Source organism: Trachurus japonicus, chromosome 5 (genome assembly GCF_045865225.1).
Source record: "Trachurus japonicus isolate A0001 chromosome 5, Traja_1.0".
In the NCBI taxonomy this organism is placed as follows: domain Eukaryota; kingdom Metazoa; phylum Chordata; class Actinopteri; order Carangiformes; family Carangidae; genus Trachurus; species Trachurus japonicus.
The window spans coordinates 11275232-11298856 of NC_140911.1; the positions used below are offsets into that span (position 1 = coordinate 11275232).

At 43.3% G+C, this 23625-nt stretch overlaps 1 protein-coding gene and 5 non-coding genes across 7 annotated transcripts in view; 1 reads left to right on the plus strand and 5 right to left on the minus strand.

The window, feature by feature from the left end:
• fgd5a (FYVE, RhoGEF and PH domain containing 5a) overlaps nt 1-23379 on the plus strand; it is a 34155-nt gene extending 10776 nt beyond the window's left edge. Inside the window, exons 3-21 of one of the 2 annotated variants that reach the window (XM_085776153.1) lie at nt 2006-2123; nt 3131-3189; nt 3581-3611; nt 6303-6454; nt 7221-7377; nt 11285-11375; nt 11575-11625; nt 11828-11886; nt 12592-12663; nt 12783-12851; nt 15432-15515; nt 15615-15694; nt 15788-15884; nt 16871-17008; nt 17196-17298; nt 17411-17547; nt 20048-20176; nt 20489-20643; nt 21688-23379. In XM_085776153.1, coding sequence (XP_085632279.1) covers nt 2006-2123; nt 3131-3189; nt 3581-3611; nt 6303-6454; nt 7221-7377; nt 11285-11375; nt 11575-11625; nt 11828-11886; nt 12592-12663; nt 12783-12851; nt 15432-15515; nt 15615-15694; nt 15788-15884; nt 16871-17008; nt 17196-17298; nt 17411-17547; nt 20048-20176; nt 20489-20643; nt 21688-21724 — 1819 coding nt within the window. In that variant the 3' untranslated portion in view covers nt 21725-23379. The remainder of the gene's footprint in view (nt 1-2005; nt 2124-3130; nt 3190-3580; nt 3612-6302; nt 6455-7220; nt 7378-11284; nt 11376-11574; nt 11626-11827; nt 11887-12591; nt 12664-12782; nt 12852-15431; nt 15516-15614; nt 15695-15787; nt 15885-16870; nt 17009-17195; nt 17299-17410; nt 17548-20047; nt 20177-20488; nt 20644-21687) is intronic. The other variant, XM_085776154.1, reaches the window with a different exon arrangement.
• Nucleotides 16592-16663, minus strand: trnae-cuc (transfer RNA glutamic acid (anticodon CUC)). Its single transcript has one exon. It is a non-coding gene; the product is annotated as a tRNA-Glu (tRNA).
• On the minus strand, nt 18097-18168 carry trnae-cuc (transfer RNA glutamic acid (anticodon CUC)). Its single transcript has one exon. It is a non-coding gene; the product is annotated as a tRNA-Glu (tRNA).
• Nucleotides 18480-18551, minus strand: trnae-cuc (transfer RNA glutamic acid (anticodon CUC)). Its single transcript has one exon. It is a non-coding gene; the product is annotated as a tRNA-Glu (tRNA).
• trnae-cuc (transfer RNA glutamic acid (anticodon CUC)) lies at nt 19736-19807 on the minus strand. Its single transcript has one exon. It is a non-coding gene; the product is annotated as a tRNA-Glu (tRNA).
• On the minus strand, nt 20736-20807 carry trnae-cuc (transfer RNA glutamic acid (anticodon CUC)). Its single transcript has one exon. It is a non-coding gene; the product is annotated as a tRNA-Glu (tRNA).
• Nucleotides 23380-23625: the final 246 nt, after the last annotated feature.

Here is a 23625-nt window from a genome sequence, read left to right on the forward strand (position 1 = left end):
ATTAGTGACAAATACACACAAATAGTGACCTGTTTTATTTCAAGCATATAGTTTAAATTGTCAAATTTAGCCTGTTTCCATCCACAATGCAGCTGAATTTAGTTTCGGGGGTTTGAATTGAGCTGGTTTTGCTGTTTTTGTTGTTGTACAGAATCTTGCTGGTGGTGAAGACTGACTACGAGACATATTCATGAATAATGGAAAAAGTCATGATTGAACGCCTTCTGTATCAAAGCAGTGTAAAAGTATTCACAGTCGAGTTCCCACCCTCGACTGATACAGTGAATGTGCTAAGTGTTTTCAAAAAGTCGACATGAGACAAGTGAGAAAATGATTATTTAAAAAAAGAAAACAGTGCGAATGAGTTCAAAGAAGGAAGACCCCTCCAGCTTTCTCTACTTCTCAGCATCACCCAGGGGAGGCACAGTAGGTTGACCTGTCTACTCTAAGGTCAACCATGAGTAATGGGCTGTAGGCACTTTCTCTAGCCCACCCAACAGGGCTGACGAGCCGAGAGTGTGTGTGTGTGTGTGTGTGTGTGTGAATCTCATAAAGTGCAGGTATGTCTGAATGGAGATGAAGTCCACACTGTAACCCTGTTAGCCTTTGCTCTTCTCTCTCAGCGCGCACAGGGGGCTTTTTCACTTTAAGACGCCAGGACAAACATTCATAATGAGGCTGTGTGTGCATGTGTGTGTGTGTGTAAATTAATATTTATCCATGTAAGAGTGAATGTTATATCATATTTGCATTATATGCATCAAATCGCCCTTTTTAATCTTCTATTGTTTGTTCAAAGCAGAAAGTGACAGGAATAAGGTTGCAGCAGGTTTCCTTATCTATTAATCGGACAGCTGTTTTATCAATTAGTTGAATTATTGTTTAGTCAGTAAAATGTTTCTCAGCATCTTAAAAATCAATTTAACATTTGGCCAAGCTCCAAATAAATTCAGTTTACCATCATGTGAGAAAAACTGCAAATCTTCACAACTGATAACTTGAGAGTTTTTATGCGTCAACTGGTAAAATGTGTCAAAGACAAAGCAGGTTTCACTTAGTTGATGGTGAGACTGCACAGTGAGTAAACGCACTGAACAGTAGGTTCATCAGAGAGAGTGAGAGAGAGCTTGTTTCTGTGATTATTTTGTTGAACCATGGTTGTGTTGACCTCTCAGGTCCGTTGTATAAGACATCACTGCAGTATCTATACTACAACAGAACTGAAAGATTGCAAAGTTACATGTGGTAGTGCATTTCTCTGCTGTCTCCCATTATCCACCATATTATGTGACATACTGCAAAAACTGCCACTTTTACACTATACATAAATGCTCTGTTATGTAACATAGGTGTATTATATTATATATGACATAAACTTTCAATCGAACCTGGCAACAATCCCTTGTTGTCCTCTAGCTGTCTTATATCTGCTTTTATAATACTTGCTATTATCCGGTCCTCACCCTGGCGGTGTTAAATGCGGTCAAGCATATTGAATGGGTCTTAATGGGCCAGAGGACATTAATAATTACAGCAGGTAACATTTAAAGGGATTACATTGTGAAATGACCTACAGGGTGGCCCCCTCAGGTACAGCGGCGCACAAAAGGATTAGGAGTGTCCGTACACAACTGTGCCATCTGTGAGAGGAACGACCCGTGAAAGGGATTACATTGGGCCACGGGAGGACGAATGGAAATGTTCAGAGACACACACAGGAAAAAGGAAAACATATATTAATAGGGGACTTAGAATATTGCTCAGTGGTTTGAGAATATGCTGCTAAAAAGATTATAGGCTATAGGACACAATCACTGCCTTTTAGTAATTGTACATTTGGAAAATGCCTCCTCTCTGTTGCCGTACATTCCCTGTTGAAGATGTTTTAAAGATGGTTAAAGCAAAGATATTGAAGACATGCTGCAGTGTGTATGTACATAACTGTTCTCATTTCAGTACTAGTGTTGCTTTGCTGTGCTAACACTGTCTTCTCTCGCCATGGCAGTGCCTACACCGAGCCTTTCCCCATGAATCCTGCCTCTGCTGGGCTGTCAGGGGACGAGGACCACGGCCGAACCTCGGAGGAAGAGGAGGGGGTGGCGGACCAGAGTTACGACCGACAGGTGAGATACAGAGACATGTCGTTTGTTAGAAGCAGTTCTCTGAGCTATATAATTATCCAGCAAATCAACATGATGAATAAAAACACTGCAAGGGGCCTCTTAAATGTTTTATTGTATTGATAGGTTGGGATTTTAAGACCTGACAGGTATGAGCCAAGAGATCCTGAGAGACATGCATGCACTATGGGACATATACAGGACTAATAGTGATCCACCTGTTACTAATATACACATGAATTTAGTTGTGATGTGTCACCTCAAACTCACCCAGATGTCTGAACAGTGAATCACCGATATGACGCCACCCGTTTTGCTGCTGCTGCTGCAACCACAGTGATATTAGGCCCCTGCTCCCATCATGTGACACACATTTCCTTGTTTAATTCTTCTTCAAAGGAAAAAAAAACACAATAAAATGAAGAAAATGCAGAGAGGAAGAGGACCAAGGAGACTTGAGTTGGCCTCTGGAACGGTTTTAATTTAATGGAAGTGTGTTTTGGTTTTATTTCAAGGAAAAGAGGATCAGTAAATGCCTTTCATTAGGTATTTGTGGAATGCCCCACATAGGAAAAAATAACACCAACAAAGCACAGGAGCCTTGCCGGTAAACCCCCCCCTCCCCCCTAAATGGCTTCAATGTTATGTTTTGGCTCGGATGTTTTGAGACCCTGTGATTAGCCTCTAAATCAATGGGCAGCGTTGTTGTCACCACACACACACACAGCATCTCATACATAATGCATCTGAATTTAAAAGTGCCGTATTTGAGAAAGGCTTCATGTCTATGCAGAAGTGTAATGAAATAATCTGTCTTATTTTGACAGCACATATCTTTAAAAAAAAAAAAAAAAAGGAGGAAAAAAAAGTGAATTTTCTTTTTTACCAGTCCTCTTGGCTGCTTCATAGCTGTTCCTATTAATGTCTGAGAGGAATAAGTGCCCGCGGAGAGGCTTTAAACATTAGCTGTGTTCATTCATCTCCCACTGTTCTCCCTCCTTGTCACGCAGATTGATGGCCGATCCCGAGCGTTCTACGTCGCCAAAGAGCTCGTCGACTCTGAGAGACTGTAAGCATCTGCACTCGAGGAATTCCCCCCAATTTGCACTTCTCTCCGTGCATGTCATCACACACAAACAAACTGCATCTTATTTTTTTTCCCTATTGCACTCCTGGTCCTTCCAGCTCCCTCTTCCCTGCTCCTATAAGCTCATCCACTGAGCTACCTGCAGACTGACTGACAGCCAATTACACGAGTGTCTTGTTGTAACTTATTAAATACACCAGCCTTGTCCTTGCCCTGGCTACTTACTTAGCCATTCTTCTGATGTAGTTTTCCTCATCATGCATAATTAAAATAATTTAATGAGTCTTGTAAGATTAATGTGGTTGTGCAGAAGGTTGTAAATTCCTTTTAGCAGTTTGAGTAAATCTCACACCTCTCTCTGCTTGTTTTGCAGACACGTCAGCGCCATCAAGCACCTTGAAGAGGTAAGAAAAGCTCACCTAAGCTTTAAATGTCTCCCGCTTCGAGGCCTATTAAACCGTCTTGAAAACCCACTGATAACATCATATCCTGTGTGTCTGCTCCCCAGTCTCTGTCTCCTTCTCCTCCTCCTCCTCGCCCCTGTTGCAAGGCTCTGCTCAGGTTTATCAATGTTGTTGCAGCAAGGTCGACTTCCTGGTCTTGACAGAGTTGACATGTACTCTGGTGTGGTCAGTTGTAAGATGACGCAGCTTCCGTACACCAGCCACTCTCAGTGATGCTTTCCTTGTATCCTCGCTCCACTGATACTGGCGTGTGCAGATACACGAGCAACTGGTCTGGCACTCTGCTGCCTAAAGGTCACGAAAAGGCTGCTGGGGCCTTTTATAGTGTTTATATTGGATGCACGATATGAGCTCCTTATGTTGGAGGTTGGCCATAAAAACTGTGAAGTTCCCTCTCAACAGCGTAACAAATATAGTTCAGGCAGGACAGAGGATTTTAAAGGTGAGCTGTGGTAAGCCTCTTGGGGTCAGTTGTGCATCACAGCCAACTGTCGTCATCTGTTCCCATCATTCCTCACTCTCTGCCTGTCAAAACAAAACACGAACACGTCCCTGCAGAGTTAGGAGCAAAGAAGGACGCTGAGACGGTAAACAACAATTTTTTTTCTTCGATCAAAAAGGAATCTCTTAAAAGGAGGTGGAATAGTGTGTGGAGCTGCTGTGGCGACGGTTGTCGGTACAAATCTGACAGGTAGAGAGATTGAACCGAGAGAAGCCCATCAGTCAGCCTGTACCTTATAACCTTGAATAAGGTCATAACCTGAATTTCTTACGTGTGCCCCCTCGCTGTGATTTATGAAAGCCTGCCGCGAGTACAAAAGCAGCTGCTTTGTGTAATGTGCAATTTGAGGTCATTAAAACGGCAACTAATGCAAATATTATGCAACGGACTCCTAATAATCATAAATCTCCGATCTCATCATGACGCTCAATTATACTAATTAGCATAGACAGAAACATATGCTGCAACTCGATGCGGGCGTCGGTGCTTCAAATGTGACGTTCTCACGGTAATTTGGTGTCTGAACCATTTTTCAGAGTAAATCGTCTGTTTATACACAAAATTTCCCACTTTAAAGGACACTGAGAGGCCTCGGCTTGTTGGTTCCTCTTCAGGGTTACGATGCCACCTAATTTAATCTCTTTGCCGCCGTTCAGAGGTGACTTTGAAGGCTTTTTCATCACGCCGTTGCATAATGCATAGGTACAGTGTCAGGCTCTTATTAGTCTTCAAAGAGTGATTTGTGGAGGTGTTAGTTTCTGTTTGATGCGGGCTGATGTCATAATTAGCATGACACCCGGCGATTCCCGAGCAGGGAAACGCTCCAGCGGCACAACATGCACAAACACAGAGTTTGGGGAGTGGGGGGGGGCAACAGGAGCAGTGTTAAGTGAGAGGCGCACATGAGCTATTGTTCCATTGTTTGATAAGGAATAACAAGAATACAAAGAATTTCCAGACCCTGTCTCCACATAGGAAGGGAGGCCATGCTCCTCTTCTAAAGGACTTTCCCTGTAACAGCTTCGATATGTGAGCCACAGACTTCTTTTTTTTTTCTTATTATTTGTAACCCGTGACCTCTGGACAGATTCTCTGTGCTGAGCTGTAACCGAACATGACTGCTTCCTCGGCCAAGTGCTTAACGCTGCTTCTTGACCCAACAAACGTGAGGAAAATGGGGATAAGGTGGAGAGTAAAGGAAGCTCCTCTCATTCATGGGTCTGAATCCATGTATGTAACCTGGGAGACAAAGTCAACCAGAGTTGTTCAGCATCAGACATGATGAATGTTAACTTATCTGCGATCGATCGTGCATGATGAATGTCATGTTCTGAAGCGCCCGGTGTCACCACATCATTTCACCTCCAGCTGGGACGTCTCTATTTGTTTTATGTCTGTGCTTTACTCAGAACGGGAACAGACAGGCTCCAGACACTTATCCCTCACAGACTCACCAAGGCTTTATATATGATGCTTGCCTCTTTACCCACACAGGAGGCAGAGATTTTTTTTTTAAAAGCATGTCAATGCCTCCTCACGTTTTTTCTGTCTTCGTTTGCTGAGTAGCTAAATGACCTCACTTGTGTGTGTGCCATAACTCCACATATTAGTCCTCTTAGTCACTGACACTGTAGCTATTAAGGCCGGCTGCACAAGTTTTATGTCTGCTGAATGGACTTCAACGGACGTATATTAACTGTATATTAGTGAATATCGGGCCCTTGTCTTCAAAGAGATGAAAAGTGGGGGCTATGTACAAAACAGCATTGTGTCATTGAGCACCAAGGTCATTATGCAACAACACCTGGTGTGTAGCTCTTGTGCAAGCAGTGCCGCCTTTCCTGAATGCCTGGACAGAGCCCAAAGTACTGAGGTGATATGAAGGGAGGGTGGCAGGAAGGATGTTTAGGAGGATCTGACCTTCCTTCCTTCCATTTTTCTCCCCCCTGTTCATACCTCATTCCTCTACGCTTTTAATCCCTCCTGCTCTCTCTCCCTCCCTTCCTCCTTCCTTCCATCCCCACAACCATTTCCTCCATTCCTCTCTCTATTCTTCGCCCCCCCAACAACGTTGTGTCATCTAAAAAAGATCTGTCCTCATGAATCCTGTTTTCCCCTCTCTGGTGCAGGACTTTAGGTCAGCGGTGGTCAACGCAGCGGGTGAGGATGGGGAGCCAGCGCTGGAGGAGCAGAGACTGGGAGAGATACTGGGCGTGCTGCCCCAGGTCTACACCCTCCACAGCAGCATCCTCACCGAGCTGGAGGAGCGCATCGGGCAGTGGTGAGAAACACCAGTCAAATCACTCGACACTGAATATCTATTGGGAAAATGTTCAAGAGCAGTTTGTGTTGGAGTTTTTAATCAAATTCAGTGCAGATTAATCAACACCCAGGAGCCCCTGTAGTGTGTTTTTCTCATTTTTAATTTGGTCCTGATAGGAATAGTTCAATATTTTGGAAAATACATCTTTTAATTTATTTTCTAAAGCCCAAATTAGCAAACCAATATCCATCTATTCAGCATAAAGTCAGGGAACAGGGGAGCATTTAGTCTGGATCTGAACAAATGCAATACAAATCTGCCTGTCTTTTCCTTTTTACTTAATCCACTTTATACATAGTTACATGCCAAACTATTTTCTCATCAGCATAGTGAAGTCCAGTCACAGCTAGATAATCTAAGCTAAGCTAAGATGATTGTGTTTATTTCCCAATATTAAGAACTATTAATTCAGGTCACTAGTGTTATTTAGTAGGAGACCCTCAACAACAGCTTCTCATTAGCCTCAACTTTTTGTATATCACAATGGGACAAATGATAATCCTCAGACAGACCACAATGAATACACAGCTTTTTAACAACTCACATGGCAAAATGTTCTCATCTGTTTGTGAAATATTAATCTATAATAACTAATCTAATATTTATCTGGAAAAAGTAGGAAGATGATAACTGAGGTAAAAGCGGGCGGGACAAGGTCGATATTAACTGTACATACGGTATCTAAAGAGACTGTACTTCATCTTTGATCTCCCTCACTGTGAAGGGAGGAGAGCCAGAGGGTGGTGGATGTGATCCTGTCTCGTCGGGAGGACTTCAGTGTGTTTGACACCTACATCTCAGAGTATGACCGCAGCATGTCCTTACTGGAGGAGAGCTGCAGGAGCAACTCAGCCTTCGCCAGCATCGTCAAGAAATTTGAGGTAAGGACAAGAATGTGAACCAGATGTTGATGATGTGATTGTTGCTGTGACTTCTTGTCCGTCGTCTTATAGCTCTGTTTTCATTTTGTTTTCTTATTATGAACACTAAGTGCCAACTATGTGTGGGTGTGAAGCTCTGCGTGGCTCCCAAGGATCCTCCTTAAAACTGTTTTGACAGTCACATATTTAAATCTCAGGTTCGGTTTCCATGTTTGCGGAGGGAAAATGAGACCTTGTGATTGTTTCCACAGAGCAGGGATTGGACCTGGTATTTCCCCTGATACTCAGCAGCGCTCAACTTATTTTTTTGTCACCCAGCTACCATGGGGAGATAATGACCTTTGCTAAACCCTCCCTATCCAGCTCCTCTCCATGGGACTGACCTTTCCACTGTCATGCTCGCATATTTTATATCCACTCAACACCAAATTCTTTGTCCAGCATGAATCTCTTCATCCTTGATGCTCCCTGGGGAGCCAGGAAGTGTGGGTTTGGGGGGAAAAAGGATCAAAATCCAGTGAAGGTTTTGTCTGAATTCTGCTCTTGGATTTCCTAATCAACACTTTGCCCGTGTGTTGAATAGGAATGTATACAGTCTGTTTTGGCAACAATGCAACTGACTGTTTTTAACTAAAAGACAGGATATTAAGAGAGCCCATAGATAAGGCCTCAGAGATTCAGCAATAGATTTCTCATTTCCATGCAGCTCTGTGTCTATAGCATTGATTCACCACTTACAGAGCTAAAGCTGCTCTGTAACAACTCACAGACACATGAAAATTAGTTACAAGCCACAGCTACTACAGTAACTAACTAACTAACTAACTGGATGATAATGTTTTCACTTGATGAGAGCGTGTGGAAAAAGTCTCCTACTGGAAATGAGGCATGGTTGTTCTTTTAAAACTGGTTTATATGGAAATTCAGTCCTGCGTGTGCCGTGTGCATGTTAAAGTGTTGTGTTTCACAAAGTTGCCTCTTGCACTCAGCACCTTTCTGCCCAAATTTACGCTTTACCGGCGCCATGCTGAACTCCGATTCGCCGAGAGTGGCTGACACAATGGTTCCAGGCGTTTGTGGTTTGATAAGAAAAGTGAACGGACAAGGCACCGACTGTCTCCGCTCATGAATATTCAGCAGCAGCTGCCGGTTCTTCCCACAAAGACTTGGGCTCTGCCAGACTTTAGTGGAATTAGTGTAAATAGAAGGGAGCGGAGGTGAGAGATGATGATGAAGAAACCGTCGTCATGTTAAAGTAAACACTGAAATTTACCGTAGAGCACATTTTCACTCTTGGTCTAAATCAATCAGTTATTCAGGCCTTGATAACCTTGATCAGTTAATGATGTTCCCCTTTATTCTAACCTCACGACTCTGACATCATGGGTCCCTTTTTGCCACTTCATAAACCAATAATTGCTTTCTGCAGGAGCCATAAATGGCTTGATTTGCAGCAAAAGATAATAGCACAGAGGACATCACATTTCCTAAGGACCTAAGTCAGTGGATGAGAGTCGTTGTTTTCTCTCTCTCTTTCCACACTTGTATCCACATACAGTAAAGCCTGTGATTCATCTTACACCTCAAAATTAACACCCACAGGCATATTCAATAACCTTTTGTCGGCCCGCTGGCAGACTCACAACACCTGTCACTGCGTATTCGCACCACATATTGTATTTACTTTTCCCATATTGCATATTATAAGCCTGTAACCTGGGATCTGTCCTCCCGCTCTCTCCAGCACCAATGCACTGTGTGTGATTGATGCTGCTCTGTATCAGATCACCGCCTCGGGAGTGGCACGGTGTGTGTGACCCCTCTGTAATGAGGAAGAAGGAGGGCCGAGAGAGACGACTGTGAGGGGTCACAGCCACAGGAATCAGTGTGGCTATACGTCTGAGAGGGGACAACAGACGGTCTGTTGGCTGTGTGACATTTCTTCAGTCATTATGCTTCATGATAGTGTTTCTCTCTCTTGCTTTAAGACCCTCAACACCTCTCTCTCTCCTCTCCATCCCCCAACCCCAACGCCCCTCCACCATTATTGCTACAAGCCAAAGTCCAGCAGTATAAGTGGTAGTAATTTCATTGTGGATGTGGCGATGACAGTGATGAAGTAGCTACAGACCCTGATCAGATCAGAGCTAGACCCTTACAGGATTAAAGCCTCCTCTCCACAGCGCACGTGCTTGTTTACAGCACCATCTATATGAGCTCTGGCCAACCCAGTGTGATGTTTTTGTGTGCGGTTTGCACCTCTGTGTTTGCGTCTAATTGTTTGGCAGCGGTGCGTACATACGCAAATTTGTGTCGTTCTTGAGGAACCGCCTTCGTGAAATCTCTTTCCGAAGCTCTTCAGTTTGAATTTATATGCATAACGTGAGCCAGAGTTTGTGTGCGTTTTCTCCCGTGCAAGAAGCCCAGGAGGGGAAGAGGAGGCTGTGCAGCAGGTGGACAGAGGGCGATAGAGGGAGAGAGCGATGGAGTGAATTCCTTGTAAAGGCAGCTGGGCAATGAGGCAGACAGAAGCTAATTAGAGAAGCAGCCTCCTTTACAACTCCCCAATTAGATCAGTTGTGTGTGCAGGCGGCAAATCAGCTGGGCCTGAAAGGTGTGTTTGTCCGTGCTTGTGCGTGTCTGTGTGAGTGTATGCATTCATCTCCCAGCACGAGGCATCGCACACTCCCCTCTTCTCTCCTCCTCCATTTGGCTAGCTCACCCAAACAAACCACACGCTAATTACCATCTCCGCAAAGCCACTTCCTCTGAACAAGTGTCAATTGGATGACAATTTACAAGCAACACTTGAGGAGAGGGAGGATGTTCTGAAGCCAGACGGGGTTAGTAATGAAGAGCTGGTTATTATCGTACTCGATGCATCATGCGGTGATCGGGGGGCAGGAGAAGACAGAAGTGAGAGGAACTCAGTTAGAGGTTGTTGCTGAGGCCTGAGGTTACAGAGAAAAGGATGATTACGCAAAAAAAAGGAGGAGAAACAGAGACAAGGATTTGTGAAGGCCTGCTCATTAAAGGATGCATCAGCTCTCTGTTTTACTCCTGCACTCCAGACTGTGATAATGAAGACAAAGAGTGGTGTGTAATAACTCGCATCCTTGTCTCTCCTCTTTACTGGCTCAATCAGGGTTATCTTATCAGCAACCCCAAGGTCTGTGTGTGCGTGTGTGTGTATAAATGACATATTGTATGTGTTTGTGTGTGTGTGAGTGTGTGTGTGTGGGTGCAGGGTAAATAAGATGAAGATGCTGTTTCCCGCAGGGTGCTATCTGTGCCTCTCTAATGAAGGGTAGGACTTCATTGGATTAGAAATGACTGTGTGTATGTGTGTGTGTGTCTGAGCGCGCACATGCAGCCAGTCCCCCGTTGCTCCTCTACCGCTCAGGGCATAAATACCTGTCAGAGACAATTAGGTCCTGATTGATTTTCTGAAGCTCTCTTTGATTGTGCCAATTTCTGTCCCCTTTCACCTGCAAATGACTGCTCCGAGAAGAAGAATGGGAGTTGTTCCTGGGGTTTTTTGTGCGGTGAGAAGATGTGTGAAGGTCAGCCTGCGCCTCAGTGTTCCCTTGGTCACTCGTGTGACCTTGACTCGCAGCATCGAATTGAAGAGGTTACCTTTGTTTAGTGGACACAAGGGCTGTGGTTCAATGGAGACGAGGGTTTGTTGTTGATAATTTAATTCTGCAAGAGTTTTTTTGTCCAGCAGAAATGATTCGATGTCCAAGGTCCACACAGTTAAACAACTGTTACAACACAGTTACAGTTACTGAATACAAATAAAAGCCATCTGAAATGTTGGGAAATTGTGTATCCAGCTCTCTTCCATTCTGACTGTTACTGTGGTGCATGTTTGTGTGTGTGTGTGTGTGTGTGTTTGTGTGCACAGACTCGAGGCCCAGAAGAGGCTGAAATCCCACTGAAACACCAGCTGCTGCAGGTCATAGTGAGAGTGCTTCAATATCGGATGCTTCTCACAGGTAAAACACAAACATATGTGCACACAGGAGGCCCATGAAAATTTCACTCAATTGGATAAGACAGGGGAAATAGCATCATGTCATGGATTTACCTCATGAGGCCACCGTTTTTCTAATTAACTTGCATTTTATTGTAGTGAAATAATCGGTTTGAGACCTGTATCTTCATGCCAGGATTATTTTTCTCTGTTTTCTCCAGATTACCTGAACAACCTGTCTCCTGACTCTAAAGAATATGAGGACACGCAAGGTAAAACTTCATAACCTCAAACATTAAGCAGTGTTTTTTTTTTTCTGTAGTTGAAGTCACACACACCCACACATAAAACACTGCAGCTGCTCAACATGTATCAGGGTCTAGTTGTCAAGTCACAGCCACTGAGTGAGTGTCTTTATTGAAGCCAGTTGCACATAAATCTCTCTTTCTCTTTCTTTCTGTGTTTGTGTTGCAGCTGCCTTGGTGATCGTGTCCGAGGTGGCGGACCAGGCCAATGACAATCTGAAGCAGGGGGTGAGTTTTGTCTGGATACGCCTCACGTGTTTTCATTCAGCCCGTTAAAGCTCCTGTCAAGCTTGACATATTCACAGTCTGGCTCGGCTGTTATTGAGACACTTGGCAATGAAAGAGCGATTTAAAGATGGAGATCAAGTGTGAGCTAGTTAGACTGTCGAGGATTTTTTCCCTGCCTCTTCTAAATGACACAACGGAGTGAAGGAGAGGTCTATCTTTCTTTGGTGCTGGCCTCCGCAGCTTGCAGATTAACGCAAAAGGGGGCGAGGAGGGATGATGTCAACAGATAGTCCCAGGTGTATCATCACAAAGGGAGCAGTGTAAGGGTGGACATGGCCTACGCGCCCCCCTCCTCAAACATGAACAGCCCATGAAGATAATTCACAAACCCTCCCCTCACTACTGAGTCTCTGGCTTGTCACTGTCAAGATCCCCCTGAGCCTGACTTTGGCTTGCCTCCTCTGTTTATCACAAAGTGTTTTTTTCCTCCTCCATGCACACACACACACAGGCTGACAAACAGTGGAAACACAAGCTCCCTCTATCTCTGCCCTCGCTCCCCAGTTCGCAGTATCGCATCCATTTCCGCATTCTCTCCCCCCCTCATTCACGCACAAACAGGAACAATTTCATTCTCTGTCTCCTCTTCCATCAATCATGGGATAACCTCCTTTCAATCTCTCTACGCTCTGTCCTCTCCTGCAGGAGAACTTGCTGCGTCTGGTCCACATAGAGTACAGTGTGAAAGGGAAGAGGGACCTTCTGAAGCCTGGGAGGGTGAGCAACATCGTGTCTTTATCAAAACACAGCAACACATTGTTCTGAAACTGCATCTGCAGATTTAAGACCTAAACATTTGTTTTTCTGATGTTTTAATGTTTTTTTTCTTTTGGCAGATGTTTGTCAAAGAGGGCACACTCATGAAGGTCTCGAGGAAAAGCAGGCAGCCGCGCCACCTGTTTCTGGTAATTTTACCTTCTTTATAAATCACTTCACTGTACGTAACATCATAACATCAGGCGCAATATACAGTAAGAGTGTGAAGCTTGAGTTTCAGTGTAAAGTACTGTTTTCCCTCTTCCGTTACCTTTTGTTTTTCAAAATAAGTTTGATATTTTTGAAATTTGCCCAAAATTAGATGTAAAGATCCATACCACTCACTTATTAGGAAATGATCCTACAGCTAAGAGTATATTAGCTTAGCTTAGAATAAAGACTAGGCTAGAGCAGAGAGTAACAGCTAGCATGCTTCTGACCAAAGATCAAACAAAAATCAATCTCACTGATCAACAAAATTTCATTTTTTGAAAAAAAAAAGGACAGTTGCCTGACTGTTGATGACAGTTTTGTAAGGACCAAACAAAGCAGATAAAGTCATATGGGGTCATTTTACAAAGTTTTGCCAGTGCTACCTTAGCTGTCTTACTCTTGGCTCCAAGGCAATTTATGTAATATCTTAGTCCTTACAATATATCTGGAAGATCTGAGTGACACATTGAAATCCAAGGCATTATTTCTATGTATTTGAGTTCTTGTTGCATATCGTTTTGCCCAGAATCAATGAAAAACCCAATGGGGATTTAATCATTGTTACATCACTGATTTGACATAATTCACTACAATAGCAAACACCTGCCATATCATTGAAGCAAGGGTTAAAACAAAGCTAGCATGATCTGTGAAAAATGTGGAGGAATGTTGGGCGTAGGTTGGTCTGTGAGGTAGGTGAGGTTGGGAGATGGAGATCGGGGAGGGATGAGGGTGGGGGGCTCGAGGCCAAGGCTGTAAGACCTCCACAGAGCACCACACCTATCAAGCAAGGGCCTCCCTCTCCGCTCTTCTCCTCTCCTCCCCTCTCAGGACTTGTTTTCCAGGGCCCCACTTCCTTACAGGATGTTTGGTGTGGGTCACTGGATGCTGGCTTCCTGTGTATTGGGAGGGGACTGACAGCAAAGTGAAGGCCAGACACCCTGTAGAATGCAGGGAGGAGGAGGAGGAGGAGGAGGAGGAGGGGTCGGGGTGCTACACAAACACATAACGTGAAATAGAGAAACGCACTCTATTGTTCCATGTGCAATTAGTGCTGTCTCATGTTATGAATTATTCTTGAGCTATATGTATCCGCAGGAGCAGCGTTTGTGATTTTGGCTTATTTGAGCTGATTGAATGAAACGTGAAGATACTCTGTGGATGTATTCATCTTTTTCATTTTGTCCAATCCCATCTTATCATTCTCCCCACTCCCATTAAATTGGACCACAGTTGATCGATAGCTGAAAAGGTTTGGTGGTGGATACTTGTAGGCTATTAGAGTTATATAGCCATTCGGCTCCTTGAAGTGGACGGCTTCAGTGGGTCAGTTGTTATTTATTGGCTTTTAAGGAAAGAAAATCCAAACAACAGGGAAGATGAAAGCCATCACTCTCCCGAGTGACAAGGAGAAGCTGCAACCGTGCGACGAGCGTGGGCTCAGAGAAGAAAAAGTAACAGGCTGTAGGAGGGAGGGAGGGAGGGGATCAGAAGATCTAGAGCGATGCCAGAGGATAGAGAGTGAGTGAAAGAGGCAGGTGAGGGAGGTGAAGGGTGAGACGATGAGATGAAATGCCACTGTTGAAAAAGTATACGTCGAACGTGCCAAGGGGTCAAGTAGGTACACGTCGTGTCCCATCTGCGAAAGTCGTTTGTGAAGACCGTTAACTTGGCATTCGGTTGGGTTTCTGTGGAAGGAATCTCTGAGTAAATGAGCAGCGCAGGGTGGAGCCGGCGGACTGCGGTGGCTGCAGCCCAGAGGTCGCAGGCAGGGCTCGGGCTTGGCTATCATGCACTGTTTTGTCTCCAGCCCATGCAGTCAGCCAGTGAACCCGTAGCAGCGGCTGTTTGTGTTGTTGTTGTTGTGGTGAAGGTGGCCGGTTCCACCCAGTCCTGGTTCTCAGTGAAGCCTGAGAAGTTTTGGGCGGGCGAGGGGAGGCCTGGAGCCCGGAGCAGGGTGGAGAATTCCTGGATGCTGCCTTTATGGCCCCAGCGGATGTTTAGAGCACACATTAGGTGTGACCAATGATGTAATTTCTTTTGTCTGGGAAGAAATGAAATGCTTCACATAACACAATGGACTCTCAGTATGTTCAGGGGATCACAATACTTTCAGTCTGACAAGCAAACAAATACTTTCTGTACAGTAATGGCAGATTTTTTTGTCGTGTGTGTGTGTACCTGGGAATGTTGTGTTCACTGTATATCACAACGTGTGTGAGTGCTGTGAAAGGAAACATAATGTAAATAGGTTGAGCCCAGCAGGTTGCTTTCAAATAAGAAAGAATAAACAATGAGGTGAAGCTTTAATTATAGATATGTCTCTCTAGATAGCGTCGCCACCTTGTGGTAATAGTGGGGTATTTTTTTCTGAGTCGTCAAATCAAAGTTTCACTCATTTTGCGGACAAAGAATATTTCACATTTTTGTTTATCTACCTTTGGAAAGCAAATGAACAAATAACTGAAATCTGACATATTATAACTCTTATTTTCTTTGTCTGTGTTCTTCATCAGATGAACGACATAATGCTGTACACCTACCCTCAGCAGGATGGTAAATACAGGCTCAAGAACACACTATCTCTGTCTGGAATGAAGGTAAGTACCCACTTTCTCTTCTCTGATAGTCTCACCCTTTCTGCAACATAATCTCTGTGTGGGAGGTGTGTTATACTGATGTGTTTTTGCTCCTCACAGGTGAGCAAACCTGTACTAGACAACGTGCTGAACTGTCTACGAATTGAGGTGTCGGACATTACCATCACACTCTCTGCCAGGTGAGCATTTGATGGCCAAAACCACATGTTCAACATCACTCAAGCTGTGAAATCTCCAGCCAGGTGTGACTCTTAATCTGATTATCTCCTCAGTTCGGTTGGAGAGAGGGAGGACTGGTTCCACACACTAAGTCGAGCCATAGCAGACCATGCTGCAGGACTCTGTACGTTTGGTGGACCCTGCAGTGAAGTAAGAAAAATATCAATGTTACAACTTATAACGATGGTAAAAAATTTTGTTGAAGAACAAAATTTACGTGATGCTCATTGCAACAGCTAAAGGAAGCCTTAATATGCTGATGATGAATTTACTACTTTACTTACAGCTTGGATTTCACTAATGTCAACAAATGACTGGTTCCCAGCACACTACATTAACTCTAGACAGGATATACAACAAAAAGCCTTTTCCAGTAAAGCTCATCTGGTTAAACAGGATTATGACCTACAGGGGTACTCTCTTATCAAGCAACATGATCAGATCAGTCACGTTCAGTTTTGTTTAAGTCAGACTGGCAGCTGTGACTACAGGGAAAACGACAAGCTGCCACATTGGTGGATAATTTCACAGTCAAAAAAAAAATCTGTCAAGTTTTTACTGTCCCTGTCAGTCACTTTGTCTCTATATTAAATGCACTACTACTTGAGTACCATTGTTAACAGTAATGGTAGATTTAAGCATTTTATTAGAGTGGACTATGTCTTGAATGAGGACATTGTGGCATCTTACAGGTGTTTATTTATGGCCTGTAATACTCTGTGAAGAGCTGTTACAGCTAATGACATTTTATGTGAGTTTAGTCTGGTTTGAGTGAAGGCACGCCCACTTTCAGCATGTTTTAGCCTGTTGCAAACTTTCATTTCTGTCTTATACATTAGTAATGAACTAAAGGGAAGTTCCCTGACCGGGAATCGAACCCGGGCCGCGGCGGTGAGAGCGCCGAATCCTAACCACTAGACCACCAGGGACCTGTTTTAGTTGGCACTGTGTGAAGCCTGTGAACTGGAATGTCAGGCATTCATGGCAGCTGATGAGCTGTGGACACTTGTGTGTAGTTCACAAACAAGAGAGCGCTGAATCCGAATTGTCTCTACACTCTTGTCAAGTGTCAGTGTCTTCAAATATTAGACATTGTTATTCTAACATTTGAACATCATCCCTCATGGTCCAAACAGGCACGGGAGAAGTTGTGGATGGCCCTGGGTGAAGCTGCTCCTGTACTGGTGCCAGTTTCTCATGTGATGATGTGCATGAACTGTACCTCTGACTTCAGCCTCACGCTGAGACGACACCACTGCAACGCCTGCGGCAAGGTCAGATACAACGCCGTGACTTTGTGGCTTATGAATCATACCACAACGAAATGTGGCATGCTTGATCATTGTGTCAGATCAAATATGGGGCATGAATGATGCATCAAACCGACCTCACTAAAGCTAAAGGATTTGGATGTGTCCATCTGTGGTTGGTAAATTCTCTTTCTGTTCTGTCTCTGAGCAGGTGGTGTGCCGTGCTTGTTCCAGGAATAGATACCCACTGAAGTACCTCAAAGACAGGGTGGCCAAAGTGTGTGACCACTGCTATGCTGAGCTCAGGAAAAGAGGTGATCGTAGCTATGTACATGTAAAACATTCACTGTTGGAGAAGCACAGTGGAAACAAACTTAGTGTGTGTCTTATTCCAGGACATGGTATTAACTGTGTATGTGTCTGCAGGTGGAAGTGTGCCGGCGGCATGTGGCAGCTCCAGCCCTCGCACTCACCGGGCCAGTCGTCCCCTCTCCGCTGTCTTCCAGAGCCTGCAGACCCCGAGTTTGTGGAAGAGCAGGAAGAGCACCTCCCCTCTCAATCAGGTGGACTACATTTTCCTACATGCCTCTGTTATAGCGCTAACATTCATTTGACTGACTTGGCTTAGTCAGAGTATCACACATGTTACAACTTCCTTTCCTAGACAAATAGGTAAGGTTGGACATATTTTGATATATTGAGACTGCCGCTGACATTCTCACACACAATTGTATTTTTTTGGCTTTTTTGTGGCGAAATTTTCAAAGCACAATGACTATTTCCTCCTGAGCCGGATTCAAACCTTGTTCTCGATTCCCATTGGTAGTACTGATCAGATGAGAAATGCACCTCCATCAACTAAATGGATAGATATGAAGAAAATGAATATCCCCCCCCCCCGCACCAGAATTCAGCCTTGAGGTGTTAGAGCAGCGAACCCTAACAAGTTTAACCAATAAATTCACTAAGTTCTTCGTTTCCATTGTTAAGACAGGTCAGAAGAGAGGCTGGTGACATTTTTGCATTGAAGACCTACTGTTGGTACATTGTGATATCTAACCTAATCGTACAAGTATGTGTAATGTGGCATGTATTCAGTGAGTAAATAGTTGTTCCCTGACCGGGAATCGAACCCGGGCCGCGGCGGTGAGAGCGCCGAATCCTAACCACTAGACCACCAGGGACTTATTGATGATAAATCTTGTGTGCCAAGTCTACAGCCAGCATTGGATGAACTGTTATTGAGTCAATTAGCCTAACACAAAGCAGTACACAAAGGATACTGCTGACCTTTTTCTCACACCACAACTGGTCATGGATCCAAACCAATAATCTCAGATTATCCTTAGTCAATGTAAATGTGTTCAGGTTAGATATCATGCTAGTGACATTTTATCAGACTTCAGTGTTGTTTGAGTCAAGACACACTCACTCCCAAATACCTGTAACCTGCAGGTTACATACTTATTAACTCATTAACAACTTAAAGGGAGTGTTCCCTGACCAGGAATCGAACCCGGGCCGCGGCGGTGAGAGCGCCGAATCCTAACCACTAGACCACCAGGGACCTGGTCTCTAGTGAAATAGGGCAAGTGGAACCATTCTTTGATCAGTTCTTATAGACATTCGTGTATCTGCGTTAATCCTGACCAGTCCAGCAGTCCTGATCTGCTGCAGTGATTTGAACTTGCAGATATAAACATTCACTATGTGCTGACATGACAATGGTCACAAAATAAGCCTCAATCAATGAACCAGACAGACATTAGGACAAATTGTCAAAGCACGGCTATTACGACTACCTCTTACTGAGCAGGAATCAAACCTTGACAGTGGTGGTGAGAGCAGCGAAGCCTAACCAATGAATTCACCAAGTTGGTCAGAACAGATGTTTCAACTAGGCTAGAGATATTTCATTTAAGTGCAGTTTGGTTTGAATGAACACTGGTTTATGGTACATTGTAGAATCTCACAGGTATTTATTTATAGGCCATATTATACAGTATGCAAAGAGTTGTTCCCTGACCGGGAATCGAACCCGGGCCGAATCCTAACCACTAGACCACCAGGGACTTGTAGACAGTCATATATGTGTGGCAGAAATTGATCCATCGTCGGATGAACGTTTAAAAACAAATGATCTCATTCACATTCATAGGTTTCAGTTATCGTTTTCAGTTATCATGAAATTATTTTGTGCTGAAAAAAAAAAGGTTGCAAAACGAACCTCCAACAGCGTCTAACTGGACAGATATTGCAGATGATGACTAGAATCATATCATCAATCTCATCCACTACTTGAGTCCTGCTGTTAACAGTCATGGTGGATTTTGGCATTTTATTAAGAGTGCGCTGTGTCTTCAATGAGGATATTGTGTTTATTTATGTCCTGTGTTAGTAGAGAGCTGAGTTCAGTCTTGTTCTACAGGTAGCCTACTTAGAATGCCACATTGGTGGATAATTTCACTGTCAAAAGAAAACACGTTTTTACTGTCCCTGTCAGTCACTTTATATGCTATGTGTCTCTATATTAAATTCTACTGTTACTCGAGTCCCATTGTTAACAGTTATTAAAGTGCACTATGTTTTGAATGAGGACATTGTGGCATCTTACAGGTGTTTGTAAAGAGCTGTTACAGCTAATGACATTTTATGTGAGTTTAGCCTGTTTGAGTGAAGTTAGACATGCTCACTTTCAGCATGTTGAAGACTTTTATTCCTGGGCTGTACTAGGCATTGACTAAAGGGAAGTTCCCTGACCGGGAATCGAACCCGGGCCGCGGCGGTGAGAGCGCCGAATCCTAACCACTAGACCACCAGGGACCTGTTTTAATAACTTGCAAAGCCTGTAAACTGGAATGCCAAACATTCATGACAGCTGATGAGTTTTAGACACTTGTGTGTAGTTCACAACAGCTGCCAGTAGGATTCACTAACTTCCTTCATACTCTTTTCAATAAGTGTTGGACAAATTAACAGGAATAAATTGTCATAATATAAAAAACACACACACACACACACTTGTCTGGTTCTGTGTGTGTAACATATCATGGGTTTCAGCAGGTGTCGCTTGGTGTGGAGGGCTCCACCATGAGCGGCAGCCTGCAGCGCCGGAAGAAGAGCAAGAGGAAGTGGAAGCGGCTGTGGTTCCTCCTCAAAGACAAGGTGCTCTACACCTTCACAGCCCGTGAGGTGAGGGGGCACAGAGTCTCCCACACCAGCCCCAAGACACTCACACATGATCTCTCAGTCACAGACGCACCTCCTCCTCACACCCTTTGTCTATCCTTCCTCCTCGCCTCTTCCAGTGTTCTGCCTTTACCGGAACACTTTATATGTGAAGGGATTCTCTGTGCTCGCTCCTTTTCCTTTTGATAAATCCACATCTGTGTGCTGTGCTGCTTTGTTCCTCACTGAACCATGATACACTTAAAGCACATTGCTGCTGACAACAACACTGGTGTGTTTAACTCGCGTGTCTGTGCTTCACTCTGCCATCCTCAGGATAAAGTGGCTTCAGAGAGTCTACCTCTGCAGGGTTTCACTGTCAAACTGACTGAGAGACCAGAGGGAGAAGAAAGCAGCAACGTGTTCCACCTCTACCACAAGAAAACCCTGTACTACACCTTCAGGGCTGATGATCATCACACTGCACGCAGGTCAGCATTGTAATCATGGTTGTCATTGGTGTACTGGAACTAATGAATTGACTTTTATTCCTGGGCTGTACTAGTGATTGACTAAAGGGGAGTTCCCTGACCGGGAATCGAACCCGGGCCGCGGCGGTGAGAGCGCCGAATCCTAACCACTAGACCACCAGGGACCTGTTCATGGATTAAGGATGGGCATTTCTGGCATGTGTGACAGCAGGCCGTGGATTAACTTTGTTAACTCTCCTCTATGAACTAAAGATCTCTGATTCCACAGCCTGTTGCTCATGTCCTTTCATATTTTATTAGGATTTTGACTTGTTTATCTAAACTGAGCTATATTATCTTGAGATGTTTCAGTAAAAGTATAGATCTAACAGCCCTAAACACTGTATCTGTGAGAAATGGCAAGATTCTTGTATTATGTATATTAAGTGATGATTTGTGCTGTTCCTTTAAACTGCTTACCAATCAAACTGACAGATTGTGTTTATTAAAGGGCATTAGCTTCAATCTCCTCCAACTGAATCTTAGCTGTAGATAGGGAACCAATTATGATAATTGGTGCCCTATCTAAAACATCTAAAAACTTGCACAATAATTGAATTATCGTGCAAGTTTTTTATTTGGACCAACACATATGTATGTATACATGTGCACAACACAAGCAGATTCTAAGAAGACCGGTAAGTTAGCTATTAATGCCAACACCGGATGCCATCATTAGCTATGTATCAAAACGTACATTCTTCTTCTTTCATAAGGCACTTTCTGAAAAGAGAAAGGAAAGGAGGTCAGGCTAAGATATCCTAACTTCTAATCTTTCATATGGGTCAAGATCCATGAACATTGGATCATTTATTTCCCCTAAATAGAGCTTCTTTGCCTGATAAAATGAATTGTTATAAAAACATAAGCACAAAATTGATCGTTGTTCAGTTTTCCTCACGGTAAATAGTGTTGTCTGTCACTAGTAAAGTGTTTTTTGTTTTGTTTTGTTTTTTAATGTGTAGTGCCTCTTTAAATCTAATGCTCCTTTCCCTTGTGTTTCAGATGGGTCAATGCCATGGAGGAGGCTACTGTTTTATAGCACCTGCTCTTTTGCATAAACGAGCTCTGCTGTCTGTGACTGCTAAAACTCCTCTGTGGAGCACAACATAGCTACCTGCTGCATCTGAACTCAGACCATGATCAGTGAGGATTTGTCATGTCTGGCCTGTTGTGGAATATTACATGACAATTTAATTACCAGGGGCATCTTAGACATGACTGCCACCTTGTGGTAGGGAGGTAGAAGGGAGACCGAAGGATGCTTCTACTGTAGGTGGAAAGAAGTAGTGGAAACCTCATGTTGGAGTATGATTTGTTATGTGAGAAGTCTTTTGTTCCTCTGAGCCAGCAGAGTTCACAGGAGCTGATTGGACACATCTCATGCTTCATTTAAGAGCCCAAGAAAGAAGATTTTATTCCCTCAGCTTCACCATTGTACAAGCTTCATCCAAAATCTCAATTTTTTTTTTTTTTTTTTTTGCTGTCCTCCTCCAAGAGTTTCCACTGGATTATTTAGCCACTCTTTTGGATCGCATCACATCTTTTGTTGTTTTACATGAGACAGTTTCAACATTACCGTGCTCTATAGTAGTTGTCACAGCTCATAAAAGGGAAAAATTGGAGATATATGGTATTCTGAATATATATTGTGAAGTATACGCTGCAGATACTGAAGTGAATTATATGATTTATTTGTATAGAAATGGCGTTACACAGTGTTCTGAGTAAGAGGTCATCTTAACCATCATGATAGTGTGTGTGTGTGTGTGTGTGTGTGTGTGTGTGTGTGCGTGTGTACATTATATTTCTTGTGGCTTTTTTCACAGTCTCTTATCGACCAAGCTATAGAATGACCCTCAGCATGACAGCCACCCAACAGTACTTCTATATGGATGAAGACCTTTACAGATACTTTGAATTTGGATCTGTAGGTTTTGTCATCCTCTCAGAATACTGTACATATAGTTCTTAAGTGCCAATTGATTTCTGACAGCTGAATGCAGTGCAATTTTCAATTGATGATGAATGTGCCTGAAATGAAATTGTACTTCTTGTTCGTCTTTATGTTATCACAGTACTGTACTGTCATGTCTAGAGAAGAGACCTTGATAACATTTTTGCTTTTATCTAGTCTTATATACTTATATATACTTTATCTTTCTAGTATTTTGAACAATTCAGTTACTACATAGTAACATAAGAATATACTATTGTGCCATTTTTATTAATGCCTTTTTTCCTGCTGTATATACACTGCTGGATGTAATTAAAGTTGAACCACTTGGACGTAAAGGAAACTGCTGGAAAAAGCCACTGTCAAACTACCTATAAGCTTTTACTGTTTGAGTCATCTGAGCCGCTCATGTCCTCAGCAGAAGGAAAGGCACTGAAGTTTCACTCCTCTCTCTGTTCTAACGTAATAACATATCCATAGTTTTTCTTAAATAACCTACCTAAAGGCATTACCTGCTCCACACAGAATGCAGCTATAGTACATGTGATCTCTCACCCCATCAAACTGTATTATTTTCTTAAGCACACTGTTGTTTGTTAAGTACTGTTCAGCTTTTCTACCTGTTTCTTATGGGCCATGCCTATAGTGTTATTATGGATTGTACCTCTTGCATATAGTGCATTGTAAATGTTTATGTATATAGAAACATATAAAAAAAATAAACTCCTTTGAAAAGTTGACTTCATGTGATTTTATAGTGTGAGTGCACTGATCCTTATCACAGTAAAGCAAATAAACCATAAACCAACTGGACACAACAACATGAACACCTGCCTAATGTTACAGCAGTCCATGTTTAAATATCTTTGTTACACACAATGTTCCTTTTTGTTGAAAATATGTTCACATGAGGTAGTAAATTTAATTTTATTGTAAGGTTTATATAAGTCAGGGGTGATTTGAAATGGTGAATCATATTGTAATGC